General features: G+C 40.4%; 1 protein-coding gene across 1 annotated transcript in view; it reads left to right on the forward strand.

Moving 5' to 3' along the window:
• The window catches only part of LOC113237780 (high-affinity choline transporter 1), a 39,066-nt gene that overhangs the window by 13,838 nt on the left and 5,423 nt on the right, over positions 1–19,805 (forward strand). Inside the window, exons 5-8 of the mRNA XM_026474435.1 lie at positions 1,753–2,051; positions 2,329–2,458; positions 2,664–2,862; positions 2,976–3,110. Of these exons, the coding sequence (XP_026330220.1) occupies positions 1,753–2,051; positions 2,329–2,458; positions 2,664–2,862; positions 2,976–3,110 (763 nt within the window). The remainder of the gene's footprint in view (positions 1–1,752; positions 2,052–2,328; positions 2,459–2,663; positions 2,863–2,975; positions 3,111–19,805) is intronic.

Here is a 19,805-nt window from a genome sequence, read left to right on the forward strand (position 1 = left end):
ACATTACAAATACTTGAATTACCTTTTTTTAACTTTTCTTTTATAAAAAGGCCCTAAAAGGCCTTTCATCATTGTCGAATATGTCAAAGAAACAATAAAATCCAAGCAGATGAATCAAAATACTACCTAAGGTAGAGCCACTCTGTACACCGCTTTAAAAAAAGGCATGTCGTTGCCTGTGCTCAAATTTGGAAAACAATTATTGTCAAAAGTTCACTTGCCGGGTGTCGGAGATTAACCTGAAATATCGAAAATCAATTTAAATTTCTACTTTATTTTATATTTCAATATGTATTTCCATCTAATGTTACATTTTGCTTACATTATTAAACTACCCTCTAAAAGTTTCGCTGTAGCGGTTTCGTAGTTATCTACTTGTAATAATTAACTTATTAATTCCCCGAATGAGTCACCCACACGTGTATATAACTCTTAGCATCAGTCTTTTCATACCCGCCTTGCTATTCATAGTACCTCCTGGACTTTTTAAGTCATCCTCTACTGGTTGAGATGTGTACGTTGAGGCCGACCATTTCCCGAGTTTCCCAAGTAATGTCGCAATAACGAAGGCTAACATTCAAAGTAATCAATTAACTAAAATAACATAAACTTCAGTTTGGGAGCTCGGCACTCGCGGCCGAATCGCCGACATTCATTTCATCAATCATTTCAGGCTCGCGCGCTTGAATTAACAAAGTTGCGTAGTTTGAAAATAATTAGGTAGTTTGTACGCGCTTCAAGAACTGAAGACTGATAAGAATACCCTTAGTCGAAATTTAAGTACGGCCACTGTTATTTATTGTATCAATATAAACCGACTCATAGGATACTTATAAAATACATAAGTACATATTAGAAGTATTTTATATTTTAAATAATTAGTAATTACTGATGTCTATAGCACAAGCGTTAGCGTTATCGTCACAACGCACAGAATACCAATAAGGTAACGTAGCGTCCGTCACCTTATAACCTAAATAAGTTACATGTAATGTTTTATCGTGACGAATGTCAAACTTTTACGGAAGGGTTTAAGGTAAGTATTTGATGATGTTACAATTGCGCCCTATCTCGCCGCTCACCCTGTATGTTAATTTTGGGTCGAGTTACGCTTTGAAATACATTATACTTAAATTAACATTGGGGTTGCTGTTATCTTTTATCAATTTCATAATGTACTTATTATTATTAACTTACACTTAACTAATGGAACACAAAATCAATACAGTATGAATTTTTTTATTATTGACGTTATGCGCTAATATCGCCACAAACGGTCGTCGCGTAAGTGATAATAATATAATATAGGCAAGTCGCAAAGAAAAAAAACGAGTATCAAAGCGATTATTTTTGCACGTGACATAACAAACCAAAGAAAACGAATCAAATACAAGCACCAAAAATATGTCACCTGCACTTTTATTTCTGCCTTTAAAATATATTACGCTGGCCTCGAAAAGCGCGTCTAGTGCGCCCTCATTCATGGAAGTCATGAAAGGTCAAAAAAACCGATTTAACCTAACATTCATAGTGTTACCTATTATGAAAAATGTGTATATACTTTACACTTTTGTACCATACTGATTACTAAATACGAAGTAGGAGACAGTAGCTGCAGCTGCTGCTGCTGCTGCTATACATACTGCAACTGTAACCAGAACTCCCATCACTTACCGGTAGTGGGTTTCCAGTATTGTAATGCCAGTCGTTATGATTCTCGTAGCGTATCTTACTAAATATGTTCGTCCCCAGGTGCAACACTAGCAGTAATCATCGACATGGACCACCGCACGTCAGTGATCTTCAGCGCGTGCGTGGCTGTGTTCTACACGCTTTTTGGCGGGCTGTACTCCGTCGCGTACACCGACGTCATCCAGCTGTTCTGCATCTTCATCGGCCTTTGGATGTGTATCCCATTCGCGTGGGCCAATCAGCACGTAAAACCGCTGTCCTCTATGGATGTTGATTGGATAGGACACGTCAAGTCCGAATACTATTGGTTCTATGTGGATTATGGCTTGCTGCTAATCTTTGGAGGAATTCCGTGGCAGGTGTGAATGCATACCTTCTCTTATAACTTGTACCAGTATGAAGCAATGGTACAGTAATGTATAGTATAGCTGCTTCTTATTACAGCCGACCTTCTCATTTTGCTGATGACTCGTGAACATTCACTTTTCACGTCACGTAGATTACAAGAAAGCCAAAATTATGGCTGTCAAAATTTGGGCCAATTTGTCTACGCGACAAGCCGACCTTTATTCTACCGTCGGATGTTTTTTCTTCTTCTTTCTCTTAAGGTTACTGATTAGAGGTGCTTTTGTGCAGGTGTATTTTCAGCGCGTACTGAGCAGTAAGACAGCGGGGCGCGCGCAGGTGCTGTCGTACGTGGCTGCCGTCGGCTGCATCTTCATGGCCATCCCACCCGTGCTCATCGGCGCCATCGCCAAGGCTACAGGTTACCTCATTTCAAACATTGCAGTTTAAATTTGCTTATATTTCAGGTAACAAGTCATTTGGCTGTTTTTATTATCTGCACGTTTTTCGTAAAGTTAGCGGTGTTATTGAACTTTTTGTACTAGCGTCTACAATACAAAGAGTTTGACTTCAGATAAAAAATACTTTACAAACAAAGAGAAATATGTTCTGTATTTGTCATGTAGCGTGGAATGAGACGGACTACCATGGTGACTTAACGCCGGAAGGCGAGCTGACCCCGGATCAGACCTCAATGATCCTGCCGCTAGTGCTTCAGCACCTCACGCCCGACTTCGTCTCGTTCTTCGGCCTCGGTGCCGTCTCCGCCGCCGTGATGTCCTCCGCTGACTCCAGCGTGCTCAGCGCCTCGTCTATGTTCGCCCGGTAAGTGGGAATTTCAGCTGATACGAGAGTCTAAAGTAATAAATTCAAACAGCGACGTGCTTAGTTTATTAACTAATACCGTTTATTATTAGCTAATAACGTTTTGTCCACAGGAACGTATACAAGCTCATCTTCCGCCAGAACGCATCGGAGATGGAAATCATCTGGGTGATGCGCGTGTCCATTCTCGTGGTGGGTTTCCTCGCTACCCTCATGGCACTTACCATCCCCTCTATCTACGGTCTATGGTGAGTCCTAATTGATTCTAAACTTCCTCGGTTAATTGTGTCGCGGTGTTTGGTCATCACATCTCACCAATATAACTCTTCTCTTTTCTTCTCTAATAGGAACCAGCAACCTTTCTTCCTTAGGACCTATAAAATTCGTACATTATCAAACAAAATCAGTTACACGTAACCTATTGACTATTCCCAACAGGCACCCAGGGCTTTTGTCAATATTGGTTGTATACTCGTGTTCACATTAATTGACAAACATTCCTTTTCAGGTTGTGTCGTACAAGTTTATGTAACTTCTTCTAAACTGTAATACTGACCGTATTTGTTTGTTCTATATAACTTATATAGGTATATATTTGTATATCTTCGCTTATATAAAAACATTTAATTCGCTTCATGTACATGTATATGTACAAGAGAATCTTATATGAATTTTCAGCTGACTATTACAGGATCGGTTTTAATAAGCGAAGCGACAATTGCGAGAGGCGTTCTATAGGAATCGCCGTTAATTGGGCTGTTAGTGTATATTGAATTATTTATGTATGTATATTTTGAATTACCTTTTATATATACCAAAATCTTACGTTGTATTAAATTCTCTATTGCGTCTGCCGTTTGCGGTTCTGATACGGACTATCAAAATACGTAATAATAAACGGAATATTAAATTAAAAAAATCCCCGAGGCAACCCTCGAAACAATAATTGGATATTTAGTTACTTATTATTTGAAGCAGTAGCGATAATATTATTTGAAATATCAAAATTATAAATATGAAGGAGACCTCTAACATGTCAGTTATTTAAAGCGGTCGTGTCAAGATTTCATGAAATACATGTCTACTTATTAGGTAGGTATTTTATGTGTGTAACTGTTACGGTTGACACTGCTGCTGAAACTGATAATTTGAGAGCAAACTCGAAGTTTTGTGTCGCAGATGAAATATAGTAGTTGTGTTAAAAGTTCGGACAAGCAAATCGATCGTAAGCGACCGAGTCATTACAAATTGGGGTTATACGTAAATAAATACCGAACTAGTATATGGTAAATGTGAGGTGAATCATAAAACCACTGAGGCAAGTGACACTCGACCCTGTTCATTTATTCAGAAAGTATTCCCTCGTAGTTATTATAAAATTTTAATTCACAACCAATTCAAAACAATTGTTCATTGAGACGGTATATCTTGGACGGACATACAAAATTATAATAAAATACAATTATTTGTGCAACCCGCGTTGGCTATAGTTGCCAGTGTCAGTGATACAACACTTCTTTTATGAAACTACACAAATAAATCTTCTAATCATCAAGAGCAATAAGAGAAGTCCAAAGTAGAAAAAAATCCAATATGGTCAAGTCACTATAAATAATGGTTTTGAATAATCTGTTGTAAATCGAATGTTGTTGAGTTATAAGATATACTTATAATAAAATAAGAAGAGGAGATCAAAGGAACCAAACAACTCCAAAATCAGATTAAAAAAGGTTCTTTATTAGCGAGTCATCAACGCGTTATCAACGCGCTTATTATCGACTTGAGGCGATTAAGTTTTATCACGGTTGTTAAGCCGATCCGCCGTTGACACGGCTTTTCGAGCATCCGCGTCGTTGCATCATTCAGGCGTAGAAGTCGGTCGTCGAAGCGGCCATTAGGGCGTCGGCGCCGCTATTCAGCCATCATTTCAGATTCGGGGGTATGACTTGTGGTCTCGCACCTTCGGAGTCGTTCAGACTTCGACGCAGCCGTTCGGTCGTCGATGCGGGTATCGACGCTGATGATGGATGGATGAGGCTATGCACGGACGCGACCGGGAGTTCGCAGGAAGCAGGGGCTCTACTAACCACTAAATTAAAAGATGTGTCAAGTATGAAGCCTCATTCGCAACAAGCATCTTTTAATTAGACCCAGTATTGCATATTTCGTGTCCTACGGAGAACGAGAACGCGGACCAGATTCATTGCCGACCGACGTCGAGCCGCGTCTTACGAACCCATGCCGTTGATTACTTTCGTTCTTATTTAATGGACGTTGAGGCTTTTACTGACCAGCTTAACGCGATTCCAAGTCAATGAGTGTGGTGATTCCCTAAAAGTAACTACGAGTAATTTGTAGCGTTACAATAGAAACACTACCAACAGTAGAATCTGTTTCTTTAATCCTTCTCCTCTTTAAAGTGAGGCGCGTTTTCCCACTAAAACTTCGTAACGAACACTCCGCTCTAAGTGTATATACACTTTAGAGTGAAGTAATCATCAGTCGAACAGTAAGTAGCGTACCATATACTCGAGAATAGCTACGTGCGTATATACGTACTCATATACACCCCTGCCTCTCAATGGGTTACGCAGAGATGACGCACCAACCGAGTTAGTATACACTGGCGTTGAATACGGCCATATGATACGGTCAGAGTGTTAACGCACTCAACTAGAATAACAAACATCGTAGGTTAGGCTGATCTTGGTTTGGGCACTGACGTGGGAAAGAGAATGAGGTGTCTTGTGACTAGCTCGTTCAAACAGTAGGTACGCAATTCAAATTGCGAAGCAAAATACAGGTATTACAATACATGCATTCCTCACTCTTTTCCTATCGGGGTAGGCACAAGCACAGCCTTTCACTTGCTGCGATCTTAACACGTCTTTCATACACGTTTGTCAGTTAAGGCTACTTTTGATATAGCCCTTCTTTGGGATGTTTTCGCCTTAGTCGGTAGTAAAATAACATTATATGTCCCTCGGGTCTGCTCTTAAGAGACAGTCTAGGCCATTGTCTGCCATTGTAGCGCTATGCGAGGTGCAATCTTCACAAGATTTCCAACATTGTGGATCTTCTTCAACGTGTGAGAGATATTGCAACCAAATATGCACAAATGTACATTACTTGCAAACAAAAGTCATAGGCACATACTGCCACAGGGACTCGAGCTCGACCTCTCGATTGAGAAGCAAACAGTTTTCCACTAGGCTACCACTGCCGCCTAATAATAGATATGTATAGTACATTATAACAAAGGCCGGGAAGTTAGGGATTGCCGGACAAGTGTGGGTTACAAGGTCGAGCGCCTGCGGGTCGTTGTATTATATGAGTCAGGCAAACCCTGTTCCGACTGAGGTACACACATATAGGTATAGCTTTTCTCAAACAATGCGAGGAAATAAAAAAAGACTAAAGAATGGAGAAGATGTAGAACAGAAAAAGTAAAAAAAGATTTAATTGTTTGTTAGGACGATTTGCTGTAAGTAAAGATTATTTTTTGTCGAGGCACATTGTAGCATTATACAAAAAATATAAAGTACAAAAAAGAACCCCAAAGCACTTTTATTTCTTTTACCACGCTTTTGCTTTTTCTAAAGTATGTGGTATAAATCTATTCAAGAACCACGCAAAAATAGTATGTAATACTATAGACAATTTTAGTTTTTTTTAAATTTTCGTCAGTTGGCTGTATGAAAGTTTTTTACAATCATACATAGTTCATTATAAGTAGATAGACTAAAATGCTTAGAGCAGCGGACAGAAATGGAATAAATATGTTTATTCTAACTTTCCTGGACTAGGTCAGCTAAAAGTTTTATACTTTATAAACGACAAATTGAGTATATTTTTAAATGATACAAATATTTCCGACCCTATTTAAGAAATAAATACTTGCTGTAGCTCTCTGGTACTCTGGTATAGACATGTGGTAGACTAACGATGCTAACGCTATCTCACAACCCTTAAGCATAGTTATTGTATTCACAGATGTAACAGTCCATTGCTTTGAATTTACTATTATTTATTTTCTCTTAGCAACATTCATGTCACCGTATCGTATCCAGTAATTGTATCGAGCTGCACATGTGTTGTGGTTCAGGCGATGAATCTCCGAAGCAGTGAAACAACACACGCATTTCAGTAACTTAAATTACTTGAACAATCGATCAGTTACTAACAACAAGTTATAACTTAGACGAAGTAACTTCCTCATTATAATCCATATTTTTTTACGACCTCTATACTGTGGATGAGGAGGTTGCGGGTTTTATTTCCGGAGGGACCAAATTGGGAGGTTTCTAAAAAGATTCTGGTCTAGGTGTTCTGGTACGCAGCCCAGAGTGAAATACGTTGCTCTGACACTCGTAGTACAGGGAATTTCCTTGTTTGAGACCAGGTAATTAATTGCTGCGGATGCCCGGTTAAAAACCTCTAAGGAGAGGATCATGGTTAACCACGCTGATCTAATTCAGGTTGGAATTCACCCGTTTTCCAAGTGTTATGAACCGCTTTCGTGAGAGTTTTTTTTTGTTAGAGAGAGTATATTAGCGAAAGCTTCCATTTATATGACCAATGGCTATGGAGTGGAATTCTTTGTCTGCGGACTTATTCCCCGAACGCTATAATTTGGGCCTTTTCAAGGCGAGAGTGAATAGGCATTATTTAAGTGTGCATGCTCCATCGTCGACCTCATCATCACTTCCATCATGTGAGATCAAATGGGCACTTTTTTTTTTTTTTATATAAAAAAACTTATAAATGGTAGCCAAACGTGGATCGCAGGGATCGAACATTCGATTTCTCAATTAGATGCAATAGTACTCGTATTCAGCCTTCGCCATCGACAACCTTCTATTCATCAGCATTTCGCTTTTTAACATAGACATCATCTTTGAATACAGAACTATTTGTGCTATAAAACAAAAAACATAGATGATCTCTTGTTACGATTAATATATTTTTAATGATATTTAGTGCAGTGCCACTTTTAGTTGCGTAGTAGAGTAGAGCTCCTTGTGAAGGAGTACTGTCACCTTACCTATTTCTATCGCCAAGCGATAATGTGAACATTACTGTTTTCCGGTTTTGAAGGGTAAGGGTGCTAGTGAAATTACAGGTACATGGGACTTGTTAACCTATGTCTCAGGGTGACATGCGCAGTGGCAGGGCCCTTCAGATCTTTGCGATTTAAAGCTCTGAGTGGCACTGCTACTGTTATGGCGTGTAGCTTACCACCAGGCGCACGACTTTTTTGTCCCGTCACTCGATATTATGAAAAAAAAGATTTAAGCCACACAGCTCTGAGGGGCATAAACTGACAAGTCCCGTGTGCCTGCAATTTCACCAGCACCCTTACCCTTCAAAACCGGAACTATATAGTAATGAAAACTCACATTATGGAGGTATTATTATAAAAGAAAAGAATAAAACACAGACACAGATTACTTTTTGCGAGTCTCTCGCTCTCCGGCAATCGTATTTAAAATGTAAACTGCTGGGAGTCTTGTTATTCTTAACACACATCACGGCTTGGCGGCAAAGGTAGGTATGATGATAAGAAGCTACCGATTACATTATTTCGCAGGTACAGTGGTTGTATCACTCATTGGCTTTTGGGGAGATTAGTTGGCGTAATCTCACCATAATTCCTTGTTGAAATTCTGGCAACGTTGACACATCCACAACCGCCTAGTTCCGCCTCCGATCCGTCCTAGGCACTCGAATCCCGCTTCTTATTCGTCAAATAAGAGAAATTAACTTTTCCTTTAGTATGTTATTAGTCAATTAATAACATGTATATATTGTTTATAGTAAAATAGTTATTATTTTTGTCGCACAACTTCTATCTCTAATTTGATGTGCTATAAAAATGTAAAACAATTCATAACATTAAACGATTTCAACGAAATTTCATGGAATAACCTATTAAAATATATTTCAATTTATTTATCAAACGAAATCCAACGGCATACATAGTGTCAAGATGTCAATTATGATGTTATTATATTACACAATATAGCATGACGCAACATAGGGAATGTGTAATATAACATTGATAATATAATTTACGAATTGGCCTTTGATATATCCGATCTAAATATATTGTGTATAAAACAGTATGAAAATTATAATTATGCTTATTAAAATGAAATTTCATCATCGGGGACTAGACGTTGGTTGGGATTCCACCCCTAGGTTGTGGATGTTCCCAGGTTTCACACGAAGTGTTTCGCTTCCATATTTATATGGCGAAAGGTTAAGAAGTGGAATTACCTGTCTGCAGACTTATTCCCCGAATGCCATAACTTGTGCCTTTTCATAGCGAGAGTAAATAGGCATTATTTCGGTGTGCATGCTACATGGTCGACCTTATCATCACTTTCCATCAATTGAGTGGAAGTTGAAGAAATGTGCACTTACTTTTCATTAAAAAAAAATTACTAATAACAATGATAACAAAAAAATTACATGATGTTCTTCATTGCGACCGCGGTTGGTACAGTTACGAGATCCTGACGCTTTCGTGGATTACTTAGAGAACATGGATAGAACCCTCAAATTACGCAGCTTTTAAACAAACCCTCAATGAACCCGGTTTATTCCCATGGGAGCTGCAATGCCACAAATGCACACACACACAAGATTAAATATTGCGATATGCCTGTAAGTACGTCATAAAATTAAAATACTTTTTGAACACGCCAAAACAGTTGAAAGCAAGAAAACAATTTCATATAGAAAATACATAGGTAATAAATATACCCGTAGCTACAATCCCGGACAAATTGAAAAACAAAGTTGTCAGAGGTGATTATACTGCTACTATGATTATGTTGTACATTTTGTTGTCATCAACTAAAATACTGTAATTTACTTTATCAAAGCGAAACGAGATACAAGAAGTTATTAAAGAAGCATTACACTTACTGGACTTTTGTGCAATGACCGATAGTTAGCATTCACCAAAGAAGCGATTAAATATTAAATATTCTTTTGAGAAACATCATTAATATTAAAATAACATTCTTTACAAAAAAATTGTAAAAAATTACACTCCACCAAGTGATAGCTGATAAATGCGTGTCGCGGGAAAGACAAATTGGCGTTTCAATCTTCTTACAGCTTCGCGTGGCTTCCTGGGCGTGTCGTACGGATTCCAATAATAAATGTGGGCTATCATCCCCTATGTCGCACCCTCAATAGTAAACTGACGTCATTCGAAAAGTACTTTTTGCGAAACCGACAATAAAAAAACTTATATTTTTTGAACCGGGCAACAGCCAGATTTTTTTTATAATATCAAGTGACGGGACGAAGCATTCGTGAACCTGAGGGTGAGCTACACGCCTCTCCATAACAATTGCTGTGCCTCAGACACTCAGAGCTAATCGCAAAGATCTGAGGGCCACTGCCGTTGCGCAAGTCAACCTGAGACAGAAGTAGGCGAGTCCCATGTGCCTGTGATTTCACCAGCACCTCAAAACCGACACGCAATAATGCTCACATTACTGCTCGGCGGCAGAAATAGGTAACGTGGCAGTACTTGCCTGGGCGAACTCTTTCACAAGGAGCTCTAATGCCATTTGGCACGTGTCAAATATTATAAAATTCTATCCGATATGAAAAATGATGTATTGTTATGTATATTTTATTTCTGTGTAGCGGTAGAGGTCCTTGTGAATGAGCCCATGCAGAGAAATTCAACTCAATTCAATTATTTATTTATTTAGGCATTAATCCCTTAACAACTAAAATTACTATTAGTACACGTATAATTAGAAATACTGCCATCATACTTACTTCTGCTGCCAAGTAGAAATGTGAGCATTTTATTGCTTTCCGGTGTAATGGTGCTGGTGAAACTATAGGCACATGCGACTTGTCAATTCTATTTCTCAGGTTGACTTGATTGGGTGCCGAGGGGCGCGCTGCTCCCCTCCACGGGACGGGGGACGGGGGACCACCTTCCAGGAGGCGGCCCGAAGAGCCTCAGTAGCGGCGGACATGGTGGTTCGCCGAATACAACTGCTGGGGCTCGAGGTCGCCGTGCCGAAGACGGATGTGGCCGTCTTTGGCGGGAGGGGTAGAGGTTGGGGGGTGCCGGCAGGCGCCCACATCTCCATCGCGGGAGTATCGGTCCCGGTCAAGTCCCAGATGAAATATCTGGGACTTGTCCTGGACCGGCGATGGAACTTCGGGGAGCATTTCCGGCAACTTGCTCCCCGAATAGTGGGCGCAGCCCGACCTCGGGAGGCCGGGAGCCCCATGCAGAAGGCTATACGCCGGGGTGACTCGGAGTATGGCCTTACACGGGGCTCCCATTTGGAGTGGGGCCATATCAGCGGCGACGAAGGCGCTGCTGAGGAGGCCCCAGAGGGTGGTCGCCTTGCGAATGTGCAGGGCGTACAGGACGGTGGCCTGCGCTGCCGCATGCGTCCTCGCCGGTACTCCGCCGTGGGACCTCGAAGCCGAGGTCCTGGCGGAGGTCCGCACCTGCCGGCGGGGAATGAGGGACCGAGGCGAGCGACCCGCTCCCCAAGAGGTGGAGCGGGAGCGCCGCCTCGCGGCGCAGAGCATGCGGGACCGGTGGAAAGAGGGCTTGGCGGATCCCCCCTATAGCGCTCGTACCATAGAGGCGATCCGCCCTGTCCTCGTAGAGTGGGTAAACCGGTCCCACGGGCCACTGTCGTACCACCTTGTGCAGGTGCTGACCGGGCACGGCTGCTTCGGTCACTACCTGTACAAGGTGGCGAGGAGGGAACCGTCCCCGTCGTGCCACGAGTGCGGCGCTGCGGATGACACCGCGCAGCACACCCTAGTGGTGTGTAGCCGGTGGGATGAGCAGCGCCGCACTCTGACGGGGACTATAGGGCAGGACCTCTTGTTGCCGAGCGTGGTTGCCGCCATGCTCGATAGCGAGGAGTCCTGGGAGGCGGTGGCCTCCTTTTGCACAGAGGCTATGTCGCAAAAGGAGGCCGCGGAGCGGGTGCGCGAGGACGCGCCGGACGCGCACCCGCTTCGGCGCAGACGTACGGGGAGAAGGCGAAGGCAGTTCGCTGCTCGCCTGATCCCCTAGTGAGACCAGCGGGCTCTGGACAGGGACTCCGGAGCCTGCATTGCACGGCCTCACTCGTCTGGGGGGCGGGTCGGAGGACAACCGACTCGCCCCTCCGTTGGCGCGGGAGCTCTGGCGTAAGCTAGGGCGGCCGGGCGGCGTCGTGGTGAATGTTCCCTGATCCCACGGCGCCGACTCAACCGGCGAGAGGGAAACCCGGGGGGGTTTCAGTGGGGTAGGCCCTCCAGTCTGGAGGGAGAGTCTCCACATAACCCCTGAGTCTCCCTGGGCTCAGGGGTATCCACAAAGATTTCCCCCCCGTCAAAAAAAAAAAAAAAAGGTTGATGGGCGCAGTGGTAGTGCCCCTCAGGTCTTTACGAGTTAAAGCTCTGAGTGGCACTGCAACTGTTATGGACAGGCATGTCGTTTACCGTCAGGCGCACGACTTGTTCGTCCCGTCACTTCATATCTTGTAAAAACGAATAGACCCGCACAATCCACGTCCGTCAATTGGTTAGCTAATGTCGTACAAAAATGTATTCGAATTACCTCACCTTATTATTGAAAGTGTGAGCGCACATTATTATGCCTGTTTAAGAACGTCGTCAATTTGCCGAGACGATACGACTTCGTTAATATGATATAAGGTTTTGCGTTACGACACACCTGCCAGCGTTTATGAGTTCTTACACATAATTATTAACAGTTTAGTGTCTGCGAATATGAGATACTAATATGATAACTTTGATAACACTAATCATCCTCGCAGTAAAGTCAGCGGAATGTGAATGGAACGATAAATGTGATCTTTAAATAAACGACATTACAAGGACAGGAAACTAATTTAATTACGTTTGTGTCTACAAAAATTTTTATTATTTCAGAACTGTGTTATTAAAAAACTTTAAATACTATTATTTCATAGGTACGTTTAAATTACACTTGAACTTGTCAATATACTCATTCTTAATGGAGATTCCCCTTCTTCTTATCGGGTCGATGCTTCTTTCATAGGGCTATATTGACTTTGAATAGTATGTTGCCACTTTGACTTCGCTCTCCGTGGCCGCGCAGAAATGTGCCCTCGTACGGGTGTTAGGGTACGAGAGGCACACGAGCAAGTGCTCCGTGGACTGCATTGGGGCACCACAATCATGCAGATTCCGCTGAGAAGAATGATTAGAAAATTCCGAGGGTTGCTCTTTGTAAATAGACATTACTTCACGTTTATCGAATTTATAATATGTAACATCTTGACGTTCAACTTAATTACAACGATTAAAGCGACTTCTCTAGTCAGCTGCTGGTAGCTGTAAAGGTAGCTGGCTGAGTAATGAAATAGATTTCTCACAGATGGCGCTACGGGAAACAGTCATTAAAAACCAAAACAAACATCTGCATCAAGCACATAGAAATTTATAAGGTTCGCTGGTTGGTTCCATGGCTTAGTTGACATAGCGTCTAGCACGGTTTGCTAGGAGACGCTGGGTCGTATCCAGCCGGGTCGAAGGATTTTTTCTAAGTAGTTATTAATAATAATAACAAATTAGTGGAGTAATTTCATAAAAAAATATTGAATTTCATGGTGGTGAGATATCCCGACATTCAATAAACTTAATTATAATATGTACTTTAAAATATCAAAGATAGCAACAGCCTGAAAGACCAAACTGATTATTCCCATGGGATTTTGTCATCCAAGTACGCAGAAGCTGTGTAATAAACCGTAGCATTACGTCTCGTACATGGCGAATTTTGAATATGAGTAGGAATCTTATACGAGTACATTGTCCCTTAAATGACTTTGTGAAGACGATTGTCAATAACGGTCACTTTATTTTTGTTAAGTTTGTATTAATATTATGTTTATCAGTATTTTTTAAGAAAAAAATACTATTCTTCTCAACATAAATTACTCAGACTTAGAGTCACGTGACTCTAGTAAAAGAATATTAATCTCTTGAAACCTTTTTTTCAAAGATATTCTTGCTTTTAATTAACGCCTTCGTAAATAGAGCGTCTCGCTCATTTATTTCCTTAGTTAATAAATATATAGTAAGGTAGACTTGTTCCACACCAGTTCAAGTAAGTTAAAACGCTTACTTAGTGATACTTTATTCTCTTCAAGTTATTATTTATCTAGGTATGTAGCTACTGTAACTGTTTTAGGTATTCAATTTCGTTATTTATATTTATTGTTTTTTTTAAGTCGGCAAGTTACTTTTTAGTTTGTTTGTACCACTGTAAATGTTTAATTATCTGTGGATACTTTTAATTAGCTCTCAGCATACATGCACTGGTCTGTCAGGCGTGTATTATACTTAAAATAGAAAGTATAATACACGCCTGATCCCTATTACCTCGCTGTAAGTTTTCCAAAAATAATGAAATAAAATCCTGTTAATTAATGTCAGCAGCATCTCCCCAAAGCCAAATGCCGTACATCGGGAAACTGAAAATAAAAGTAAACAAATATAGCGGTTTCTACGCTTGGGTGGTGTACTACGAAACAATTGTGAGCAGTGCGCACGCTCCTTTAATAAAGACACAGCCTGGCGAATGTCGCAACAGCAGCGGTGCCGTCGTTTAGTCATGATCAGATTTACGGGTATTCGTGACGGCTGGTAGCTAAGCCTGTGACGGTTGGGACGTGCACAGCGCTGCCCTCGAAGGGCCGATGGGCTATTAAGCATAATGGCCGGTGATTGTTGCAATCCTCCGCTGAAAGTTTTATTGACTAGCATGTGTTATTCATAGCGACTTCGCTGACTTGCTTGTAAGATTCGAATGACTGATATAGGTAATTGCATATATATATATTATTTTTGTTACATACTATTTAAGAAACGCACCTTATTATGAGAATTAAAAAATAACACCTGGTATTCATTTGTGCAGTTGTACCATTATTATTTGAGAATATCTATCTAGTACTTTAAATACGTGCTTCGTTTACAAGAAATTTAAGTAAGTACTGGTCCGCCTTGCATGTAGGTACATACAAAAAGGGGTGATTGCGATGTAAATTGTATGGTAATGTATTCTGCAATCTGATACACGAATTTTATTTCAGTTCGTTTGATTATGAATATTCACAATAAGCAAGACACGGGTGTAATAATTTCTACGCAAATATAACTAATTTTGGGGCTGACGCTTATAAGCACTTGAACAAGTGTAAAATGAGACCGCACTACAGTGCGCCGGCGCCGTGACTGTACAGTAAAAACCTTAGTGACGCATTTTTAAATGTTTTATTTTATTAAAAAATCTCGCCGGCCTTTCTAAATTAGTACCATCCGAAAAAGGTGCAATTTGAAAGGTGAAACCTGTATTATCAAACCAAGAGGTTCGCTTCCGTTCTCCGCCCAACATCCGTCCGATACAAAGAAGACAAAATCAAATATGAAGCTTCATTCGCATTGCATCTTGCATCTTTTAATTGTCGAGTACTTACTTATTTGACAGTAATTGTTTCGGACGAAGAGTGAGAATAGACCCCCAGATGTACCAACAAAATTATACAGCACCCGTTTGTTTATTCTCCTAAAAGTTACATCTAAACCACACACGAGCATTGACTCTACGGCGACCATTATGGGTCAATTGTGAAATGAGGAACCGTAAAATCTGTATGAGTAAACTGAACTGACTCGGTGCATCTTGTCCATGAGTTTGCATTAATTTAACTGGCGACTAAAACAGTGTTCACTCGAAGTGTCGCAAGCGCAGACGCTAAATGCAGTCGTCATCGTGGCATGGACACACCATTATCTGTTAATGGCGTTGGCACACAACTGGCGATTATCTGCGACGCTGTGTCCACTCTCCGATAGCTTGTCTTTAAAATGGAAATAGTTTATTTCTTTTTCTTAGTCCTTAAATTAGAATTATAGTTGGGTCTTCTTGGTACGTATTGTCTACTGGAATCAGGATTAGTATATAAGAAAAATACATGTTAGTATTCATAATCGTAGCTGTAAACATAACTGGCCAGCCGATACTAAATATACAAAACAAGAATTTATAAAGCATGTTAATAAAATACTCACTTAATTACTATTATGGTACCCATATAACAAAAATAGTGTACTGCAAATTAAAGAATTTGAGTTTCTGCGTGAGTTTTGCATGTGGTAATCATTATAATAAAAAAATAAGGCCAAGGGAAGGCGAGAATGTAAAATAGATTAGAATAGAAGTAATAACCATAATATGGGTACGTTGAGTTTTAGAATTAAGTGACACCAATCAATTATACACAAAGTTTTTTACAACTATGCCACTGTAAGTGATAAATATAATTTTTGGTTAATATATTATAATATAGGTACGTGCCGAATTTACTACAAATATACTAACAAGAAATAATAACAAAAAAACGACGTAGCTCTGTCTACGAGATATGATCTAAGGGTTAAAAGTAAGGGACTTATGTAGCTTTAGTATAGAAAGAAGGACGTATAATAAAGGTGACCACTAAATTGATATAGTTCACTAGCGGGGATTCTCAAAGGTTTAGAGTACATTAACTTAAACAAGAATACATCCCGCGCCACCCCAAGCAACAATACAATAACTCATTATAGATTGCACCAAGGTAATACAACTGGTCGAGTAAGGTTTTGTCAGCAACGTGTTTAAACTTTTTAAATTGTCAAATGAGCTGTCTTGCTTGTCATGATGTCGTCGTTACCATTATTTAGTGTCTAAGGCATCCAAATATTAAAATTTAATCAATACAAATAAACACATTTAAGGCTGCAAATGTAGCTCTGGGCAAAGCTAGCTTAGTAAGGAGAGCACTCCAATAGAATTATCTCTTTGTTTGTATTCGCTATCCGCGGGGCTTATCCGATAATTGAAACATAATCCCTGTTCTCGAACATACCGCTCGCTGCACCGGTGCAGGGGGTGGGGCGAGGAGGTAAAATTTCCGGGTACTTTCCACCCCCTACCCGTGGCCATATCTATAAATTGAAAGGTAATTATACCCGTAACACAGAGGAGCGGAATACAGAAACTAGAAAATACGTCATTTCCAGTGAATAGGTATCCTGTGTATGTTGTCTCTGCTTACTACATTACGAGGAAAGTCTTTATTTAATAAGATGGGAGCTTTCTGTGAGGTGGACCGCGTGTTGAGCTCGGGACGCACTGTACTAATACGTCAGTCGAAAGTAGTCTTTATAATTAGGACAAGTGTCGCCTCGACTCGCATGTTAGTACTGAGCTTGGGTGAGTAAAAACGCTTAGCCGGCTGCAGACCACGAAACAAGTGAAGGTGGCCAAATTGGTGAAGCTAATCGAGTTCTAATATTGGTAAGGATGCGAAGCGTTGCGTCATGTATAGACGATTGAGGCGAAAATTATCTTTGCGATCTGCGATCGGCTCTGGTTATTACGCGAATTTGCGGTCGTGTTCATTTTGACACTCGATACACGAACGCGAACAGTCACACAGCCTTCGGATGCGCGTTTTATAGAGCGAATATCTCAAAGAATAATTTTGTTCACGTCACGACGCAACTAAAGGTTAATGAAGATTGCGATCCCATGTTAGGCGGGACATTTATTGTCCGCCGAAGGGTGCGTTTGCGCAAGTGCAGTAATGATAGGTGCTCTAGATCGCGCATGCGCGGTGGACCTTGTGCATGAAGCTGATTATGGACATCGTATGATAATAATAGTAATAATCGGATAAGTGTATGCGTGACTGATGTTGCGAAGGAATGAGAAGATAGAAGGATTTACTAAGTCACTATTGAATTTTATATTCAAATTCAAATTCAAGTACTTTAATTCAGATTTCATCCATATTAATTAGTAAAACAAACAAAAACTTACATATTAGTGTTAGAAAATACAAATTCATAAATACGTACTGGGTTTAGGACACACACGTAATTTAGTCCAGTGTTCAAAAAATGAACCCAGGTAGGAGCCAGCAACAATACCCACAATGCTATTACCGCTGCCACGAACTCTGCGCATCAAGGATGCCGCTCTTTTTCTCATTATGGCGGCAAATCCGTCTACATGAGCATCGGCGAACATTCCTGACGCGCTACAGAATCGCGGCAGCCGCAACAACATCCGGAACATATTGTTATATATAACTCTTAGAGAGTTGAAAGCAATGTTGGAAAACTAAATATTTATCACGGTGGTTCTTTTACTCTTGATTTAATTCCATAGGAACACACAGTTTCATCGAGGCCAATATAACCCCCACAAAGCAGATTGTATTCTGAGAAATCACCGCGCTGAAAGTGGGTCGTTACAGTCGCTGTGGTTGCGTCAAACCAGCCAAGAATTGATTACTATGCAAGCACAAAGCAAAGTAGAGATTTTCATACTTTTTTTAACTCCACCGCCTAACGGAAGGCAAATGGGTTTCTTTGAAAATAACTAGCACAATTTATTATATATTTAGTAGCAGTAGAACTCCTCGTGAAAGAGTTCCTTCACGAAAGTACTGCCACCACGCCTATTTCCACCAAGAAGTAATGTGACCATTACTGCGTTCCGGTTTCGAAGGGTAAGGGTTCTGGTGAACTGTAGCACTTGGGACTTGGCAACTTTATGTCTCAGGGTGACGGGCGCAGTGGCAGTGCGCCTCAGATCTTTGCAATTTAAAGCTTTGATTGACAATTCAACTGTTATGAGCAGGCGTGTCGCTTACCAACAGGCGCACGACTCGTGTTAGTCCCGTTAATTGGAATCATAATTCGTATATGTATATATTCATAAAGTCCTTGGTCCATACAAGAGTAACGTGGAACGTGTAGTTTGTAAGGATAGAAATACGTTGTCGTAAGACGGAATACAATTTTTTTATAAATTAAATTTTTAGCCTACATACATACTATTTTATGTACTATCACGCCTATTTCCCACTGGAATAGGTACAGTCGAATCTTCACCCACTGCGTATAATAATACGGTACGTATTGCTAGTATAACCAACCTATTTTATTTTAACTTATTGGAAGACTAACGACTATCTTACAGAACAAAAACCGGAGAACCAATTCTACATAGGTTCTCAACAATAGACACACATTACTACTTACATACTACTTATTTATTAATTTATTTGGCAAAGCTTCAGAACACAAATTAAAAACAACTGTATCATGTAGATACATAAACAAGTAACTAAATTTGTTTTCCTTTTGCAGCTATGCACGTCATTTGAATGAGGAATATACATTAAAAAGGGCTTAACTTCCTAGTCAAAATGAGATTTAATGGGAAAACAAAAATTTACTACAATTTATAAAAGCAACAAAAACAAAAAAAAAAATAAGAAAACCACACAGAAACAGAACTCAATATGGGATGATATTTTATGTTAAAAACCTACAAAAAAGAAATTACTAATAAGACGCTTTACCGATGCAACACTAGAGATAAAAGGGTCAATATCAACCTGCTTGGACAATACATTAAAGCTATGACTCGCATGCAAGAAATATGCACTCGTTTGTTAAAATTATTAATACAAAGATTCGGACCGACGTCTTCTACTTCCGTGCCAGACCTTATACTAACTAAGCCACGGATCGAACCAAAAAAAAAAAATTAAAAATTAAAAAAAAATTAATATGCACTCCGCCGGAAGTTCAAAGAGGCCGAAGGTACGCACAGAAGTGAGTTAAACCTAAGGGTCTTTGGGGCTCTAAAAGAAGTCTTGAACACGAGTTCCGGGGAACGGCACCAGAAGCAATTTTACATAACAATACAAGGTCTTCGATTTAACATCGCACCTCCAGTGGCAAAAGATAGAATAGTCAAAACAGCAGTTGCTTTCATATAAGTAAATGGGTACTATTTGTTACTAAATTGGTGATGAACTACCTCCGTGGCTGAACGGTTA

Source organism: Hyposmocoma kahamanoa, unplaced genomic scaffold (genome assembly GCF_003589595.1).
Source record: "Hyposmocoma kahamanoa isolate Upper Pololo Valley unplaced genomic scaffold, ASM358959v1 94, whole genome shotgun sequence".
In the NCBI taxonomy this organism is placed as follows: domain Eukaryota; kingdom Metazoa; phylum Arthropoda; class Insecta; order Lepidoptera; family Cosmopterigidae; genus Hyposmocoma; species Hyposmocoma kahamanoa.